Here is a 19788-nt window from a genome sequence, read left to right as displayed (position 1 = left end):
ATTGTTGGTACTAGGTAGCTGGCCGCCGCTTCTAGTGCTGGCTGACTTTCGCGCCTCTCTGCTCCTAAAACATGATTTGTACAACGGGCCGTCTCCAAGGAAGTCGGGGATCTCACTGAGGCTTATCACTCTTAAAAAGGCTTTAGCCTATGGCCCTACAAGGTTAGATTTTGCCAAGGCCACAGCCCCAGAGCACCCAACTTCTCTGGCTTGGGATTTGTACTAGAGCATGTTCCCATTTTGGCCTCCCATATCGTTGATTAGAATTACCTTGAGGTGCTATATGCTCGGTGGTTGTTATGCCCCCTTATTCTCCATTTACCAACTTTATTTCTCACTACTAGCAAGGGATATTGTACACAACAAAGGCATTTTTGATCGTTAGAGGTCCTACATGTCTAAAGTCTTTTCATAAATTTGTTTATGCCACCTCATGCAATTCATATCACCTTGATAGGCCCATGAAGAATTATTCAAAGAAGGTTGCTCATCACTACTATGGACCTATGAAGAGGTCCTTTTGAAGCAATGGCATGTGCACTTTAACCGCCAGACTTTTATCGACCAAGGTATGTCTTCTAAGATCTTGACAGAAGGTCTCTAGCTGCCTTGCTATTGAGTACAATAACAAGTCCTTCTAAAACCTTTTTCGAGCTACACTATGCGCCAAAACCAATTGGTGATCGAGGATCATATTAGGTGTTTTGGTAGAAATCCTACATTATGGGAATCTCCAAATCGATCAAATTCGTGTAACTTGGGAATTTCCTACTTAAAGTGGGAAAAGATGAGATAAGTTATCGATGTATGGTTGGTAAAAAGAATGAAAATCTAATAGGATTGTGGTGTTGATAAACACCAAAAGTAAAGAGTACGCACAACACATGAATTTGAAGAAATACTATTGATTAAATGAAACAAAGAAAGGTACAACTAAAAATCCTGTTTTCAAAATTGACTATTATGGGCCTCGGATGACAACCTTGGAGATCATAAAATGGAGCAAGAGGCAGATGACTTGAAGATGAAGATGCAAGGTTTTGGTAGGGCTTGACGATCGGTGCATCGGCCAACTGGGCAGGATCTAACAAGAGTACCTAGTACACGCAAAAAAAAAAGTGTTGTTTAAATTTAAAGGGTGGATTTTTGAGGGCCTTGTAGGCTATCCAAAGGGGGGATCACCCACGAGCTTCCACATGGCAAGGGGATCACCCCACATGCACAAAAGGGCTGTCGAAGCTCATGGTATTTGAGCAGGGGCGTGCCCCATTAGGTGAGTATGAGAAGGAGAGAGGGGAGCTCCCTCCTCGTTGGCCATGGCGCGCGGGCGGCGGCCCTGCTAGGCGCTGTGCGGGGCGGTCGATGGTGGTTTTGGCCAATGGCGAGGTGGCATGACGGTGTCAGGAGTTTTTTGGAGCAAGGGATTGCGCATATGTACATACCCATGCATCGTGCATCAAATAAAGGATTGCCCATTTTCCAGAGCCAGGTGGTTACGTGGGGCCCACATGTGTACAGGTAGGACAGCATGTACATAGTGCATCGATTTTCATCGTTACCAGTACCATTGTGTTTTTCTACAATAAGGAGGAGTTGGTAGCGCGTAAAACTTCTCGAGGAAGCTATCCGCGGGCCGACGACGTGAGGTCAGCAGGTGCGTCAGATGGCATCTAGTGGCGTCAGGAGGGCGAACGAGGTCAATATTTGCACGTAGATGAGGACGGACACAACGTGGGTGTTTGCTTGTGAGAATTATGCAGAAAGGTCATCATGAGGACCTTTTTTTGGGGCCACTTCACGTGGTGGCGAGATGCATTATTGGAAAAAAGCTGAGTGCCAGGTGTGCGAATGATGCAAAAAGGTGACAACTATGCACTGCTAGGTTAGTTTTTGACCTGTTCGGGGTCCGTTTGAGGTCATCTAAAAGGCCAAGGGTGCCCAACTAATAAAGCTAAGTGTGGGAACTGAAAAAAGAGAGAGAAGACCAGAAAAAACGTGGAGAAGAGAGGAGGAACAGCCGCAGGTGTGTTTTTGCTCATTTTGGAGCCTGTTTTGGCCGTAAACTGCTCATCCGAGGTCGGATTTGAGCACTTTGACATTGTAGACTGGGGTTTTGGGCCGTTCCGGACGCGATGGCGCTGTCCATTTTGCCAAATTCCTCACTCTTTTCCTGCTGTTTTTCTGTGTAAGTTTCTCCTATGAGCGAAGTTTCTGCTCTAGTTTGTGATTGTATCTGGTATCTTTTACCCATATTGTGTGAGCTGTTTGCCCCATTGGTGTTGGCCCAAGCTCATTTGTATCTAAACATCAGAAATTCTCCTCTTTTGAGCTGAGTTTTTTGGGTGTGTGTGTGTGTGTATGTGTGTGTCTGTGTGGAGTGGGCAAGTGGATAGTCTCTCTCCTCTCACTCCAGAGGTGTGTTCCCTGTCTCGGCCAGGTGTGTTGTGTAAGCCGAGTGGTGCCCCATAGTGTGTGTGTGTATCTTCCCAAGAGTGTGTGTCGGGTCGTTATAGAGGCGTTGTGTGTGTTTTCATCCCGCTCACATTCTTTTGGCGCCCCCACGGAGGATCTTCTTCGAGTACCTTTTGCTTCGAGCTTCAAGCTTCGAGATTCGGGATTACAGGTTGCAGGTTGCAGGTTACAGGTTGCAGATTACAGGTTACAGGTTACAGGGACAGGTACAGGTACAGGTGATTCACACAGGTACAGGTAGCTGGAGTACAGTGATGTCACTTGCAGTTGTTGTGGGAATGCATCACTTGCCGCCTATTTGAGCGCATTGTCTGTTGGATTGTACGTTACTTGTGGAAACTGCCATTGTACGCCTTTGTGGAGCCATATATGGTTTTATTTGGCAGTCCCAGCCATTTCTGAGACTTGGTCTGGAAGATAGTCATTTCTGAGACTTGACTATACGCGATTTGCATTAGCTTTCGTGTGAGGGTCGATAGCGTGAGGTTTTTATTGAGCTGGGGGATTCTCAAATGTGGAGATCCTTTCGGTGATACAGGTAGCTGGAGCACCCTTTTCGTGACCTCGCCATAGGCTATGTACTAGTGAGTCCTACTTGATGCTCGGGTTCTATTGTTGACAGTTTATGCATACATAGATAGTCTATATTTTGGGTTCCTACTGCTCTACTTCTGGGGAAACTCTGTCGAAATTTTCCCAAGTTATGATGGCTGGTTTTTTGGTATTTTGAGCCATTTATGCTGTTATGCTGCCGAAATTTTGGCAAAATCAGAGGTTGAGTCAGGTGTGCCTTCTTGGGAGCTTCATGGTTGGCTTTAATGGATGATCAAAATGGCCCTCAGTTCACTCCTTTTCATTTAACTCAAAGAATTCAGATTAATGTTCATGTGTCCAGGAAGATCTTTTTCCAACAGCGCATAGTCTTTATGTTTGGGCCAAGAAGATTGAGAGAGATCCTGGAATGTCCTTTGCCTGTTGTCATTCTGATGATCAACTATGAAACCTCATTTGATGTGCATGTGTTTGTCCTTATCTAAAGCTGAGCTCCATTGAAGTTTCTAGGGATTGGGTAGTGAAAAGTTTTGGGTTCTTGCACGTGTGTTCGAAGGGGTTCTCAAAGCATCATAATTTGGGTAGCCATGGCTTTCTCTTATCCCGAGTTTCATGGAAGAAGTGATGAAGATGTGGAAGAATTTTTGGAAAAGATGGAGGTTGCCTGCATTAGCAACCAGATTCATGACCCTACGCAAATGTTACGCCTTCTCCAAATTTGTTTGAAGAGTGATGCACGAGCTTGGTCCAAAGCATTTGAAGAGGAGTTGCGTATGGCTGATCCACCTATAAGATTGAGTTGGGACAATCTAAGGCATGGATTGGAAGTGGAGTTTGTGAAGATAGAAGACCCTGACAAAGTGTGGCAAGAAGTACAGGCTTTGGTGCAAAAGGAAGGTGAGCCAGTAGATGCGTACATACGTAAGTTTTCATTGGCATGGGAGCGAATGTGCAAGGCTTTAGCACCACAGGTACCCCCGCCTGACATGATGAAGAAGGACAGGTTCTTGGCTGGTCTTTGGGAGAATATACGTTGGAGAGTGGAGCTAAAGAAGCCTAGGACATATGAAGATGCACTAGAGGTAGCAAGGAACAAAGAGTGGAAGCTGAGGAAAATGAGCCAGTTAGGGGTGGAGTCTTTGCCAATGAGGTCTGAATTTCAGCCTATAGAGTCTTTACAAGGGCGCATGTCAGGGGTTCATCATGAACCAGTGGTTCCTGTTACTACTCAGGTTATGCCAGCAGTGGTCACTACAGCAGTGCAAGATGATGGCCTAAGGCAAGACATGAGGCAAGTGGTTGATCTGATGAAGAATCTCAGCCTAAACATGCTAGGTCAAGTGGGAAATAATCGAGGTCGAGGGCGGTTTGCAAATCAGCCAGGAGGTGAAGAAAGACCTAGGAATGGTGCTGGACAAAGTAATAGTAGGTTTTGGAGGCAGACGCCCACATGTTATAATTGTGGAGAGTTGGGTCACATCAGCCCGCAATGTGATAAGCCACCAAGGATGGGGGGAGACATGTATCCATTGCCAAGACAGGTGCTAACTAGATCAAATGATTATGGCATCGAAATTAAGGGAGACGAAGGAACCAGTGGACTGACCCAGGAGGAAAAAGGGAAGACAAAAGTGCTAAGTGTAGTCACCTTGGAGAAGGCATCAAAGCTAGAGGATACATTAGTGATGCCTATTGGGAAGAGGACCACAGAGGATAAGGAAGGAAGAAGTGCCCCAGGTCCTAGTAAGAAGAAAGGAAAGAGCCATGAAGGCGAGGATGTCAAGGCCAAGAGGAAAAGGAGAGCTCGTCGAAAGTTTCATGTTTCAGATTTTCCACTAGGGGATGGGCAATTAAGCTATGACTTGAAGGAGGATCTGACGAGCAGGAAGGCAGATGTTACTTTTGGGCAGCTTATAGAGATGGTGCCTAAGCTAAAGCGACAGTGGAAGAGGATGGTTAACCCAATGGAGAAAGAGCCAGAGAGAGGTTCAGTGAAGGTGTTGGCAATGGACGAGCTACCAGACATTTGTCCAATAGTAGATGTGTGGCATAAAAGGAAAAATTTGGGACAAGGTTATGTGGATGGCGGAGCCCAAATATGCGTCATAACACACTCATGCGTTGAGAAGATGGGTCTCACAGTGGCTGGGGTGTCAGGTTTTCGGATCATATTGGCAAACCATCAAAAAGTAAAATGCTTGGGTGTTGTAAAGAGCTTAGAAGTGGAGGCATATGATGCAAAGGCAGTGGTTGATTTTCATGTGATGCCAGCAGGGTTGGGAGCATATCCTATTATACTGGGCAGACCATGGTTACGTGCAGTGGGAGCTGTTCAAGATTGGCGACATGGTACGATTAGCCTCTATGGAAAGACAGGTACCAAGAAGCTTTATAATATGGACACAAGGAAACGATTAGAGGAGCTTTATGAAGATGAGGATGAGTCTAGTGATGAAGACTCTTCCACGGTGACAGATGAGGATAGTGATAGTACTACCAGCAGTGATGAGGATGCTGATGTTTCATTTCTTTTTATGGACAAAGAAATCCAGGAGGATGGTTTAGTTTCATTTGCGAATGAGGATGAAAGTGAAGGGCCTTATGAAGTGATTGAAGGGCTGATGGAAACCAAAGTTGAGTTTTCAAAGAAGCGGGAATTGATGACACAAATGATCAGTGGAGACCTCTCAGCTATGGAGAAGGAGATATATTTGCACATGCAAGTCTATGCCAAAGTAATTGATGATTTTCTTGATGGGAGGTTGATAAATGGCATCTCTACAGGTTTTTCTTCGGAACCAGGTCAAAGTTTGATTAAGCTTTTGATGCAAGGAATGCCAACTGTTTTTGTGTGGGATCCAGGTGGAATGAGCATCTACTAGTGTTGCTGCTGCTGAGCATGAATGCTCTAGCAGGCTAGGGGGTGGGCAAATTATGTCAGGAGTTTTTTGGAGCAAGGGATTGCGCATATGTACATACCCATGCATCGTGCATCAAATAAAGGATTGCCCATTTTCCAGAGCCAGGTGGTTACGTGGGGCCCACATGTGTACAGGTAGGACAGCATGTACATAGTGCATCGATTTTCATCGTTACCAGTACCATTGTGTTTTTCTACAATAAGGAGGAGTTGGTAGCGCGTAAAACTTCTCGAGGAAGCTATCCGCGGGCCGACGACGTGAGGTCAGCAGGTGCGTCAGATGGCATCTAGTGGCGTCAGGAGGGCGAACGAGGTCAATATTTGCACGTAGATGAGGACGGACACAACGTGGGTGTTTGCTTGTGAGAATTATGCAGAAAGGTCATCATGAGGACCTTTTTTTGGGGCCACTTCACGTGGTGGCGAGATGCATTATTGGAAAAAAGCTGAGTGCCAGGTGTGCGAATGATGCAAAAAGGTGACAACTATGCACTGCGAGGTCAGTTTTTGGCCTGTTCGGGGTCCGTTTGAGGTCATCTAAAAGGCCAAGGGTGCCCAACTAATAAAGCTAAGTGTGGGAACTGAAAAAAGAGAGAGAAGACCAGAAAAAACGTGGAGAAGAGAGGAGGAACAGCCGCAGGTGTGTTTTTGCTCATTTTGGAGCCTGTTTTGGCCGTAAACTGCTCATCCGAGGTCGGATTTGAGCACTTTGACATTGTAGACTGGGGTTTTGGGCCGTTCCGGACGCGATGGCGCTGTCCATTTTGCCAAATTCCTCACTCTTTTCCTGCTATTTTTCTGTGTAAGTTTCTCCTATGAGCGAAGTTTCTGCTCTAGTTTGTGATTGTATCTGGTATCTTTTACCCATATTGTGTGAGCTGTTTGCCCCATTGGTGTTGGCCCAAGCTCATTTGTATCTAAACATCAGAAATTCTCCTCTTTTGAGCTGAGTTTTTTGGGTGTGTGTGTGTGTGTATGTGTGTGTCTGTGTGGAGTGGGCAAGTGGATAGTCTCTCTCCTCTCACTCCAGAGGTGTGTTCCCTGTCTCGGCCAGGTGTGTTGTGTAAGCCGAGTGGTGCCCCATAGTGTGTGTGTGTATCTTCCCAAGAGTGTGTGTCGGGTCGTTATAGAGGCGTTGTGTGTGTTTTCATCCCGCTCACAACGGCTTTCACCCGTGTGGAGTGGTTGATGACGTGGTAGGTCTATGCTAAAGGCGAGTCCCGCGGCTCCGTTGGAGCCCCAATTTTTTAAAGGAAACGAGGCACTACAAGCCATGCTTAACATTAGCGACGCTCATACTGCGACGCTCAAACATGAAAATGCACGGCGTCGCTATATGCGTCGCTATGAGCGTTGCTATGTTACTTTTAACATAGCGACGCCGGGACAAGGCTAAAAAAATAACCGAGAGCGTCCGAAAACTCAGATCTCAGATCTGAGTTTTCGACGCGCGCTCAAAGCAAGCAAGGTAACACTCTCCCTCTCTCTCTCTCTCTCTCTCTCTTTCTTCTCCACACACACACACACACACGAGGAGAGGAAGGAGAGCCAGGTATGCTCCTTCCCTCTCCTCACTCTCATGTTCCCTTCCCCTCTTTCTCTCTCCTTCTCTCTCTCTCTCTCTCTCTCTCTCTCTCTCACACACACACACACACACACACACACACACACACACACACACACACACGAGGAGAGGAAGGAGAGCCAGGTATGCTCCTTCCCTCTCCTCACTCTCATGGTCCCTTCCCCTCTTTCTCTCTCCCTCTCTTTCACTCACACACACACACACACACATTGTTTTTTTTTGAGAGAGAGAGAGAGAGAGAGCACAAGCATAAACAAAAAACGCACACACACATGCATACACAAAGAAAGCACACACACATTGAGAGAGGAAAAGAGAGAGAGCATGCATAGACCAAAAATGCGCACACACACATGCATAATCAAAGAAAGCACACACACATTGAGAGAGGAAAAGAGAGAGAGAGCATGCATAAACCAAAAAAGTGCACACACATGCATAATCAAAGAATGCACACACATTGAGAGAGGAAAAGAGAGAAAGAGAGAGATATATATAAAAGAAAGAGAGAGAGAGAGAGAGAGAGAGAGAGAGAGAGAGAGAAGAAGAAGAAGAAGAGAGTTTTAACATCGTAGGAAAGTATCCCAAGAGACCTTAAAGATCTAGTCGACAGGAGTTGAACTCAAGACATGTTATTCATAAGGAAAATGACATAACCAATCTCCTTTTTTTATTGGCGTGCACACACACCCGAGAAGAAGAGAGTTTAATTTAACGTCGTAGGAAACTAATTAAAGAGACCTAAAAATGTAGCCGACTAGGAGTTGAAACCAAGACTTGTTATTCAAGAGGAAAATGGCATAACGAATCTACCACACTTGAGTGATAGAAAGGTTATACCATTTTTCTCTTTTTATTGGCACACACACACACACACACAAGAACAAGAGAGTTTTAACGCCGTAGGAAACTATCCCAAAAGACATTAAAGATTAATTAGGGTTTTAGTAGACTTACGTTAAATTAGATTTAGGTTTATTTAAATTAAATTAGATTAGATTTAGGTTTATTTTTAGTTAGATTTACGTTTGATTAGATTTAGGTTTATTTACGTTAGATTTAGATTTACATTATATTAGATTAGATTTAGGTTTATATATGTTATATTAAATTAGATTTAGGTTATTTAATTAAGGTTAGAAGAAATGGTGAGAAAATGGCGAGAAAATTTCTTGCGCTTACAGCCTCGACAGTCCATGCGGACCAGCAATTCCACCTGTATGTTCGATAGCTGCTACCATACAATAAGCCGTCATGTTCAGCTAATGGAAGAGCAAATTGAGCATACACAGAAATTAGTGATGCAAGATGACGATTCCAAGGGTCACACACACACACACCACATCCCTTCAAATCTAGAATAAGAATTAAGTGCCTTGAGCAGACATCAGCTACATTGCAAGAATGACGTACCTGCATGCTACAAAAAAAGATCTACTATGAAAAGATGTTAAGATGCTGTGAAATGCTACAGCTAGAGAAGAGGCAAAGGGGTTTTTTCCACTACATGCAGTATCATGTAGACGTGGGTGTGTAGATTTCTTGTACCCACAAATATAGGCATTGACCAATAAAGACGAGATTATAACCCAGTGGTTCTGATCTCCGTGCACCTCTAGATCGAGGTGTGCGGGGATTGGACATGACTAGAGAATGTGAGGTAGTTTACAGTGTGAACACAGAGAGAGAGAGAGAGAGAGAGAGAGAGAGATAAAAGACGAAGAATTCCAATAGAAGATTAAATTTGTTGTCCAGGTTATAAGATTTTTGCCCTCATTATGAGTAGTGACGAGGATGTGGGGCCGTCCAACTGAAACACCTATCTTTCAACGAGGATCTTATGTCCTTGTAACCATTGCAAGCATGCTGTGCGACGGACAAGACGCGTTTCTTTGCAGCACGTTCGCGAATTTGGCGAGTTCGATCCATCTATTATAGATCGAGTTGTTGCCAATTATAACTCGTCGGACTCTGACGCTGGCCAATAGGCAGCAATCTTGCAACCCAATAGACGTGTTCGTCGTTGTAGGCGCTTTGGGCAAGCAGCATATGTGAGGCCACAAGATGTAGCCTCTGACAGCTCGGGGGATGATCATGAAGACCACATTCCCAACGAGCTACAACAATTCGTCCACTATTGGAAGAGCTACAACAATTGTGGATTGGCATAGAGGTGGTGGATATGAGCCGACACACAGGTCGACGGAATGCTTTGATCAAAGGTATTCTAATGTGGACCATGCATGACTATCCCGGACTAACAGAATGCTTAGGTGATCTATTTACACTCCTCACTCAGACACTATAAATCTTGCTTTTTCTCAAGTTGATCTATTATCATGTGTATACATGCAGGGCTTCAAACAAGCGGATACAGAGCATGTATCACATGTGGACCTAGATTGAATGCACGTAGGGCGCCCTCACTGAAGAAGCAAATCTACGAAGGTCATCAAGCGTATCTTCTAGAGAATCATGTGTTACGCGATGGCTTTTTGGGAAGAGAGCCACCGAGGATGTCTGCACAAGCATGGTTAGAGCAGAAGGAGATGTGTGATGACGGATTTCCCCTAGGGATGAAGAGACTATCTCTATGGTACAAGTTACCATACTGACCTCGACTCATGATCAATCACTTGCTCAATCCAATGCACATATTCAAGAATGTGGGTAATCTACTATGGGACCATCTGACCGGCAAGAAAGATACTTTGGGAGCCAGAGTTGACCTTAGAAATGTGGATCGTATGGAGCAATATTGGCCGCAAACAGCGTCCGATGGATGGATAAAACTCCCTAAATCACCATGGATTTTCACAGGAGCCCAAGAACGCAAAGTAAAAGAGAGCTTAAGATGGTTGCACAACCAACTGAAAAGCGCACAACAGTGCGGTGAAGAAGTGACTGAGGAAGAGTGGGAGTACTCTAGGGGTTGCGCCACCAAGGTAAGTTTGCAATGTACGACTAGTAACTTTCTAGATGTTTGAACGGCTACTCATAATCTTTGTTGGTTGTAGTATAAGTCATACACAGCAACATGGTGTAAAGGTTGACATTTTAGGGTGGAACGGATCGACAAAAAGCGTTTTACTCAAGATTGTGGAATCATGGCAAAATTTGAACAGTCTAGTTGACGACGGTCCTCTGATGCAGATCCTGTGGTGGTGGAACTCACTTACTTCGGCACGCTACAAGAGATTTTGAGGATCGATTATAGAGGATTTTTTGTCGACTTGTTCGACGTGCAATGGTTCAAGATAATCATGGAGGGTTGCAACGCTACTGTGCGTAGAGGAGAGTCTGGTTTTCTTGAGGTGGATTCAACTAAGAAATGGATTGACCTAAGAGACACTTTCGTACTACCCGAGCATTGTGAACAAGTAAGTATGTAAATAGTTAACGTGTGTTTTAGAATTAATATGCTTGGAAGCTCTCATGTAAGTTATGTGGCTCTGGCAGTTGATATTTCATCCCACAAAGTCTATATCAAGCTGGTGGTACGTCATAGAGGTAGCCCCTCGTAGTGCACGGACGTATGAAGGCTACCATGTGCCAATCACAGCGGCATCAATGGAGGAGATCGGAGAAGATTCCCAATCAGAAGCCGTGGAGGCGTCATTGCATCATTGCGTCATTGTATTTATATGCGTCATTGCGTCATTGTATTTAATGGTCTTTGCGTCCACTCCAAGTACGTATGCTCTAGGTATGTTCGACGACGAGCACCTCCTCCTCTCTCTCTCTCTCTCTCTCTCTCTCTCTCTCTCTCTCTATCTACTTGTCCATGTTTTCTACTCAATTCATTCAATATTAAGTTTAAATGTTCGTGTGTTTAATGCAGGTATGGATGATGATGAGTTTATTTCTTCTTTGTCACCCCAGCAAAGACAGTGGTACGTGGAGCGTCATCGCTCAGGCGCACCATCGCGCGCTCCTACTCCATCCGCATCTCCCTCTGTTTTGGAGTCCTGAGCACGCTCAAAATCTTTGGTGTCGACGAGACGATCTTCACACTCGTCTAGGCACCGGCGCTCTACTGGTGGTCGTGGCGGTGGCGGTTGTTGTGGGGGTGGCGCCACTGATGCTTCAACACCGCCTCGTGTTCGACGAGGCTCTTTACCCTCCCCTTCTTTGCCCGTCCCGACACCAGCCACGGTATCTCCATCGACACCAGGTTTTACGCGACTGAGTGCCGTTCCCCACAGCTACACACCACTAGCTACTCCTCCAGGAGTCACTCCAGTGGACACTCCTCGCTTCGAGTCTCAGACTCCAGTGGAGACACCTGGCGTCCGTACCCCCATTGACATGCCGCTAGAGACCCCTGTCGAGAAACCCAGGTTCACGCGTCAGCGGCGAGAGGGCTTGCCTTACTCCATCGAATTCAGCGGGGGCATCATCTTGGATGATGACGGCAAGAAGGTGATTTCGCGCATGCGCGGTATTTGCTCTCAGTTGTTTAGACACTACATACTAAACACCTGGAGTGAAGTACCTAATGAATTAAAAGACAGAGTCATCAGCATGCTTCATGACGAGTTTCCCGTTCCAACACGGGATGACCGCTTCAATGAAGATGTGATGAAGGTTCGAATGCGCGAATACTGCAAGCATAAGCGTTCCGAAGTGCAAAAATCAATCAAGCATGGATGGAACAGACTAGATTGGCTGGCCAAAGAAGATTGGAAGCATGCGAAGAAAGAAGCGCGTGAGAATCCCGACAAGTGGAAGCAACAAAAGGAGGCAGCCAGAGCGCGAGTAGAGGCAGGGAGCTCGCACCACTTGGGGAGCGGAGGGTGGGCATCATTTGAGGCCGATTTTTTAAGTGTTTTCGCATCTATGTTCGATATTTTAGGGTTTATGGGATTTGAAATTCTAACATAATGGATTCTTTGTATGTTTTGACAGTGGTCGTTTACAGGATGTGATCCCACTCCGTACGAGGGTGAGTACGCAGGCAGGAAGGGCTTAAACGCCCTTATAGACATCCTGACTTCTCGCGGCGGCATGGTTAGTATTAGGGTTTATTCTTTTCTATTTATTGTATTGTTTTATAAACATCGCTCGCTATATGTTTATACTTACAAAAATCTATCTTATTGTTTTTTTTTGCTGAATCCGATAGATACGCCGCTTGGACGCGATGAGATGTCTGATTAGACGACGTCAGTTTAGCCATAGCTAGATATCATTAGTTTCTTTTTGTCCTAGCTTATGTATCATGAGACCATGTAACTATGTATTTTTGAAAACCATGTATATTTTTTAAATAATGAAAATGGTTTGTAACTATTACATTTGCAATGATTAACAATCAAGTGATTTTGCTGTTGTGTACAATTGTCATTTATTTACTTCCATCAATTCACGCTTGTCATTTTTATATCTTTATTTTGCAAACGATACGTACTATGGATGATGGAGTTAATGATTATATTGTCTTGTGGCTGACTATTTTGGGTCTATATTTACCTTTGTACTTTTTTTCAAAGGTAAATAGACCAATGAAACATTCAATATGGTTGATGGGTTGAATGCCCTTCCACCAAAATTTTCTAATCTCAGGCGTCGCTAAATTGTGCACTGCAGCGTTGCTATCTATGCCCTGCAGCGTCGCTATATAGCGACGCCTATGAGACGCTGATAGAGACTGCGGTAGCGACGGCTATAGTGACGTTCTGGTATCGACGCTAATAGAGACGCTTTTAGCGACACCGGGGGTTTAAAAAACCCAATGTATTTCCGTCGCTATAAGCGTCACAAGAGCACACAACCTCTTGTAGTGAGGGAGGGCAATAGCGACCTTGCTATTGCCTCCCCCCCTCATGGAAGAAGTTGATCCCGCAGTGAAGGGAGAGCAAGGCCAAGGACGTTCAAAGATCTAGCAAGGGAGATCAAGCAAAGCCAAAGAGAGAATTCAAAGGCCAAAAAGGAGCAAGTCGGGTGAACGAATTGAGTGGACAAGGAGTCAAGATGTGTACCCCATGCAATTGCTTCCAAAAATAAACTATGCCAAGTGCAAGCAATGCAAACAAATTCCAAAAAGATCTCTAAGTTAAGTGCATGAGAGGGGAGCTTATCCATTTTTCCTTTTTAGGTCTCCTAGACACACTCCTATAAAAGGAGAAAGACGTTCATTTTTTGGGGTCTTTAACCAAGGTGGGCTTTTTTGCCTGAGTGTGTGATTGAAAGTTGCAAGCTTGTGTAGTGCAAAGCTTGCCATTGAAGCTGCATACTTGATTGTACTATTCCCCTATGCAATAATACCACATATTGGCCCCTATTTCTTATGTTGCTTCTCCCCATTCCCCTCCTTTTCTCTCGCTCTTTGTGTATTGGCCAGTGCTTGTAGAAGGTTTGCCTGCAGCTTGGAGGGTGTTACCAAGAGGGCAGAATCGGGGTGTTTTGTGAGTCGGAAAGGGTGAGTTGAGCAGAGTGGGTGTATTTGTGTGCAAGGTTTTTTCAAGGTATGAGATGGTTGTTCTGTGTGCTAAAGTGGAATTGTTAGTGCAAATTAGCCAATTTGAAGGTGTTATTTGACAGGTTAGGGGTTCTACAAAAGGGCTATAGAGAGGCATATATTTGGTGTGCTGGGTGTGTTCCCTATCCCCCCTCTCCAACGTTCTGACCAAAGGAAGTTCCTGATCAGCCTCTCTACTTGGCTGATACAAGAACTCGAGAAGATCCAGCAAGAAGTGATGTACCGCATAGTTGCCATCAACACCTGGTTGGCCACTACTACTCTACCAGCCAAAGAAATTCGTGCTGAGCTCTAGTGTAACAACTTCCTCCTGATAGACAGAAGGAGGGGATCAATCTACTGCTCGGGAGACAAGTCCAGACCAAACTGATAGCCCAAGTACCAAACTGCAGTCCCTGGGGGAATCCACCTAAAACCCTCTCTTGGCATCCAATCAGGCACAGGAGCACTACCAACCGAGAAAGCCACTAGCTTTCTCTAGTTGATCAGTGCACCAGATGCACAACAGAAGGTCTCAAGAGCCTGCTCACACAAGTGAAGGTTGGCCTCCTAACCATCCAAGTACAAGGCTAGGTTGTAAGCAAACTCAGCGTCCAGAAGCTCATCTCCCCGAATAGGAAGTGCTAAGCCCCAAAAACCAACCTGCTGCGACACCAAGAACTTTCTCATCGCCTCAACATAGAACATAAAGAGGAAGGGGGCAAGAGGGCAGCCCTATCTAACCAAACGAGTGAGCATGAAACGATCACCTCTACCTCCTGACAAAAGTACCTGACTGTGTGTTCGTCTGTACAAAGCTGACACCCCTCTGATACAAGCATCTGAGAAGCCCATCCTTCCTAGAGTGCCCTCCAGAAAGTCCCAGTCAACTCTATCGTAGGCCTTCTCCAAATCGAGAAGAAGAATCACCAGATCCTCACCACAAAGCCTCGCTAAGACAGAAGCCTCCCAAAAAGTAAAGATGTTGTCAAGGATACTACGCTCCTTGACAAAACTAGTCTGGGTCCCATGTATAAGGCTCTCAAGAAGTGGCTAGATCCTCAAACTGAGAGCCTTGGCAAGAATTTGGTAGGTTGAGTTGAGGATGGTGATGGGGCGCCACTATCAACTCTCATCCAAGGAGCCACCCTCCTTGGTAATGAGGTTGATCAGACCCTCACTCATTTTGTCAGGCATCTCTCCTGTGTGCAAGATGTACTGGAAAGCACTAAAAAGACTAGGGCCAAGAAAGTCCCTGTACTCTAAGAAAAAACTGGGAGTCAATCCATCCTCACCTGGATAGCTACCACGGGGGAGTGCACTAAGAGCCGTGTGGAACTCCTCAAGCTGAAGTGGAAGCTCAAGTTTCGGGCGCATCTCCTCAATCACAAGGCAAGGCATCTGCATCCACACCTGCTCCCTGCATGCATCCTGACTCTCTGACTAAGGCTCTGTAGATGGTAACTCACGATAAAATTCGGTAGCAACTGCATGCATGTCCTGTGGCTCAGAAGCAACTAACCCATCGGGCCTCCTCAACAAACTGACCTTGGCATGTGTATGCTAAGGTCCCACTACCTCAAAGAAAGCACCAGTCACTTTGTCACCCACCTGCGTCCACTGAGATGCCTATCGGTGAAAAGCAAACTCATGGCGCCACTCCTCTGTGCTACCAAGATCCTGGTGAGCTTGCTGTAACTACTCCTCCAACCAAGGACTGTCTGGATGCTACTCGTGCATCCTCTACAAGGAATCAACACCCCATCTGAGAAGCTGATCCTCCTCTCTCACTGCAGTCAGGCAAATCAAGGACTCCTGGAGAAAGAAACGACTAAGCTGAGCTAGTCCTGAGGCCACTCTGTCTCAGCAGGAGAATCCTGCATGTCCAAGCTCTGTGTCCAAAGAGCCTCTACTCACTTTGTGAGTGCAGAGTCCAACAAAACCCTCTCATGGATGCGTAGCATCGTGCTCCCCCGCCTCTGCCTATCTGTCATTGTGAGGATCACTGGTGCATGGTCCGAGAAGGAAGTTCCTTCCAGGATGCCAACTGTCCCACCCAAGTCACAGAAAAATTCACTAGTGTAGAAGCAATCTATTCGCGATAGATTCACTCCTCCCACTCTGTGGTCCGAACGAGAGAAGGCTAGGCTGTCTGGGGGGCTCACAAAGCTAGAGTGATGCCACACATCCAAAACCCTCAGAGTCATACAAAACCTCTCCCAAGCTTTCAGCTCAACTCCCTGCACAATAGCGTGGCTACCACCAATCCTGTCAGAAGGGTCCTCCAATATGTTGAAGTCACCCCCAATGCACCACTGCACTGCTTGCGGTAGAGACTCAACAATCTGTGACCAAAACACTACTCGTTCACTTGCCACATTGGGTGCCGGGTGCATATATGTTCAGGTAGCCCACAAGGCAACCCTGAACCTGCATAGTGATCCACTGAGCCCTACCTGGCACAATAATCCCTCTGCCCACAATGGCCTACTGTAGAGACTCCACAATAGTCATACATACCCCACCCTAGATGCCTCTAGGTCCAAAATTAGCTGACCAAAAAGTCTCATAGCGACCACGCAAAATCTGACCACAACGCCGAATGCGGCTCTCATAAAGATGATGCTCCTGCAGCATGGACGCGATTTCTGGGCGAGCAATTTTTGGCGAGCGCTTTTTAAGAATCGGGCGAGCGGATTCCCAAAAGAAGGGACAATCTACCCATATCTCTCTCTCTCTCTCCCTCTCTCTCTCTCTCCCTCTCTCTCTAATTCATTTACCCACCTCTGTTTTGGGTTACTAGATAGACTATTTTCAAATTCAAAATATGGAAATTTCTTTTTTTACAATCTCAACGTAGGCCTTTTTGCCCTCTCATCTAGGCTTGGTCAAACTTGGATTAAGCTTTAAAAATTCCCTTAAATTACCAAATAAAGAGGCCATCATATATCCCATTCACTTCCTAATGTTATCTCAGATTGAAGTGATATACACAAATCAATCACAAGTTAGCAAAATTGTATAGTCTTTGAGAGAAAAGAGCTAACGTGGTTAAACCTGTCACAGGAGCTTGATAGGAGCTGAATTCAAGCCAAGTGGCAAGACGGATAACAATCCGATTTTCCAGCAAGTACTCTATCCACGGCTTATTAACACTAGAATGGTAACAGGACACTTTTATGTCCTATTAAGTGACCATTTTGCTTGAATTATTTGAAGAGTATGAAAATAAATTTCTAGGTGCTATATATCCACAAAGTTTCCTTATGAGCTGAAAAAAACTTAGCATTTATTTTGGAGTATCAATCTCACCATTAACCTTACTCTTGCACAACATTTTTGAACCTAAACTGTGTGAAAAAACGGGTCCTGTTTTTTGGCTTTTTTTCAATTTTTGGCAACTATACCACTCTAAACTTCATGTTTGTGAGGTTTAGATGGCTAGAGGTTAGGCCTTCATAGTTCTCAACATGTTTTGATGCTTGTAGGGAGAGCTAAGTGTTAACACTAGAATGGTAACCTAATAGGGCATAAAAGTGTCCTTTCAGGGTTTTGGGGAAAATTTCTAAAACCATAGTAGATCCACTCATTTTGAAAAATCCTTTCATGAGCTTATAGTTCAATAACTACTACATATGGAAAAAATGAGAAACTTGTAATTTTTCTCATCCCTTGGTCACTACAAGCCTCCAAATTTGATGGACCAATGCATTTTGCCCAAAACAGCAATTTCTTACGGTTGATCACATATAAATAAGAGTGGGGATTTTTGTAGGACATGAGATAAAATGCCCCGTTAACTTCAATGGGTTGGTGACCAAAACATATGGCTTCTTTTACCTCACTAATTTTTTTTTTGGTAAAAATAAATAGGCACAAAAAAGTTGCATTTTTGCCATTCTGCGGACCTATCATCAAAGTTTCTATAGTCACTCTCAATACAGATACTATATACATGTTTTCTTAGTTTCCTTTGGGCCTTTGGATTCAAAAGGAGCCATGGAGAATGTCAAAAGGATAATGGATCTCTTACAATTGGAACCTTGGGGGCAATGATAAAGTGCTAAATACAGCAAACATGAAAAAATTGGGTTTAGCATTATGACCTCTAGAAACCCATAAAAACTACTCAATATCTAGCCAAGTTTGTAGTCTATGATTAGATATGGTTACTACCTACAAAATACACACAATTGGCCTAAGAAACTAGCAATATTGAGAAAGTTATACTTGCTACTCTAAAATGTATCGTATTCTTGAGCAATCAAAAAACTCAACCATCATCATATACTATGCTATATAGCATATTAGGTCCCCCAAAACTCAAGGAAGATTAGCTTTATGTTATACATTACACTTACACAATCAAAATTGAATTTGGATATCAAGAAAGCCACCAAAAAAATCATAAAAGTGCTAATTTTGGTTTTAAAAAATGATTATGCAATTCTTATAAATTGGTCATAACTTTCAGTTTTAACACTTAACTCTCCCTACAAGCATCAAAACATGTTGAGAACTATGAAGGCCTAACCTCTAGCCATCTAAACCTCACAAACATGAAGTTTAGAGTGGTATAGTTGCCAAAAATTAAAAAAAGGCCAAAAACAGAACCCGTTTTTTCACACAGTTTAGGTTCAAAAATGTTGTGCAAGAGTAAGGTTAATGGTGAGATCGATACTCAAAAATAAATGCTAAGTTTTTTTCAGCTCATAAGGCAACTTTGTGGATATATAGCACCTAGAAATTTATTTTCATACTCTTCAAATAATTCAAGCAAAATGGTCACTTAACAGGACACAAAAGTGTCCAAGGACATAAAAGTGTCATGTTACCATTCTAGTGTTAAAATTGAAAGTTATGACCAATTTACAAGAATTGCATAATCCTGTTTTTTGGCCAAAATTAGCACTTTTATGATTTTTTTGGTGGCTTTCTTGATATCCAAATTCAATTTTGATTGTGTAAGTGTAATATATAACATAAAACTAATCTTCCTTGAGTTTTGGGGGACCTAATATGCTATATAGCATAATATATGATGATGGTTTAGTTTTTTGATTGCTGAAGAATACGATACATTTTAGAGTAGCAAGTATAACTTTCTCAATATTGCTAGTTTCTTAGGCCAATTGTGTGTATTTTGTAGGTAGTTTCTTAGTCCAATTGCTCGTTTTGAATCCAAAGGCCCAAAGGGAACTAAGAAAACATGTATATAGTATCTGTATTGAGCGTGACTATAGAAACTTTGATGATAGGTCCGCAGAATATAAAAAATGCAACTTTTTTGTACCTTTTTTTTTTTGCCCAAAACAAAATTAGTGAGGTAAAAGCAACCATATATTTTGGTCACCAACCCATTGAAGTTAACAGGGCATTTTATCTCATGTCCTACAAAAATCCCCACTCTTAGTTATATGCAATCAACCGTAAGAAATTGTTGTTTTGGGCAAAATGCACTGTTCCATCAACTTTGGAGGCTTGTAGTGACCAAGGGATGAGAAAAATTACAAGTTTCTCATTTTTTCCATATGTAGTAGTTATTGAACTATAAGCTCATGAAAGGATTTTTCAAAATGAGTGGATCTACTATGGTTTTGGAATTTTTTCCCAAAACCCTGAAAGGACACTTTTATGTCCTATTAGGTTACCATTCTATTGTTAAGTGTATATGAACCTTAGATCTGGTCGTACACTAGCAAATCAAGGCATACTTGGAGAGACCGCTAGTTAAGTATCCATCGAAGAGAGTGTGAATCAAGGTGATCAATTGGGCACTATCTGTGAAGAATCGGCCTT

General features: G+C 43.9%; 1 protein-coding gene across 1 annotated transcript; it reads left to right on the top strand.

Moving 5' to 3' along the window:
- The first annotated feature begins 11406 nt into the window (after positions 1-11406).
- Positions 11407-12802, top strand: LOC147419553 (uncharacterized). Its single transcript, XM_086506370.1, has 2 exons — positions 11407-12539; positions 12655-12802. The coding sequence occupies exon 1, from the start codon at positions 11838-11840 to the stop codon at positions 12411-12413; it is 576 nt and encodes a 191-aa protein (XP_086362496.1). The 5' UTR covers positions 11407-11837; the 3' UTR covers positions 12414-12539; positions 12655-12802.
- Positions 12803-19788: the final 6986 nt, after the last annotated feature.

Source organism: Adiantum capillus-veneris, chromosome 29 (genome assembly GCF_014529385.1).
Source record: "Adiantum capillus-veneris isolate H3 chromosome 29, ASM1452938v2, whole genome shotgun sequence".
Classification (NCBI taxonomy): domain Eukaryota; kingdom Viridiplantae; phylum Streptophyta; class Polypodiopsida; order Polypodiales; family Pteridaceae; genus Adiantum; species Adiantum capillus-veneris.
The sequence above is the reverse complement of the archived record's forward strand: the minus strand, read 5'-3'. Positions and strand labels throughout refer to the sequence as shown.

Bases quoted from the DNA above. Each gene is read 5' to 3' on its own strand.
- LOC147419553 (XM_086506370.1), top strand. From the start codon at position 11,838: ATGCCGCTAGAGACCCCTGTCGAGAAACCCAGGTTCACGCGTCAGCGG.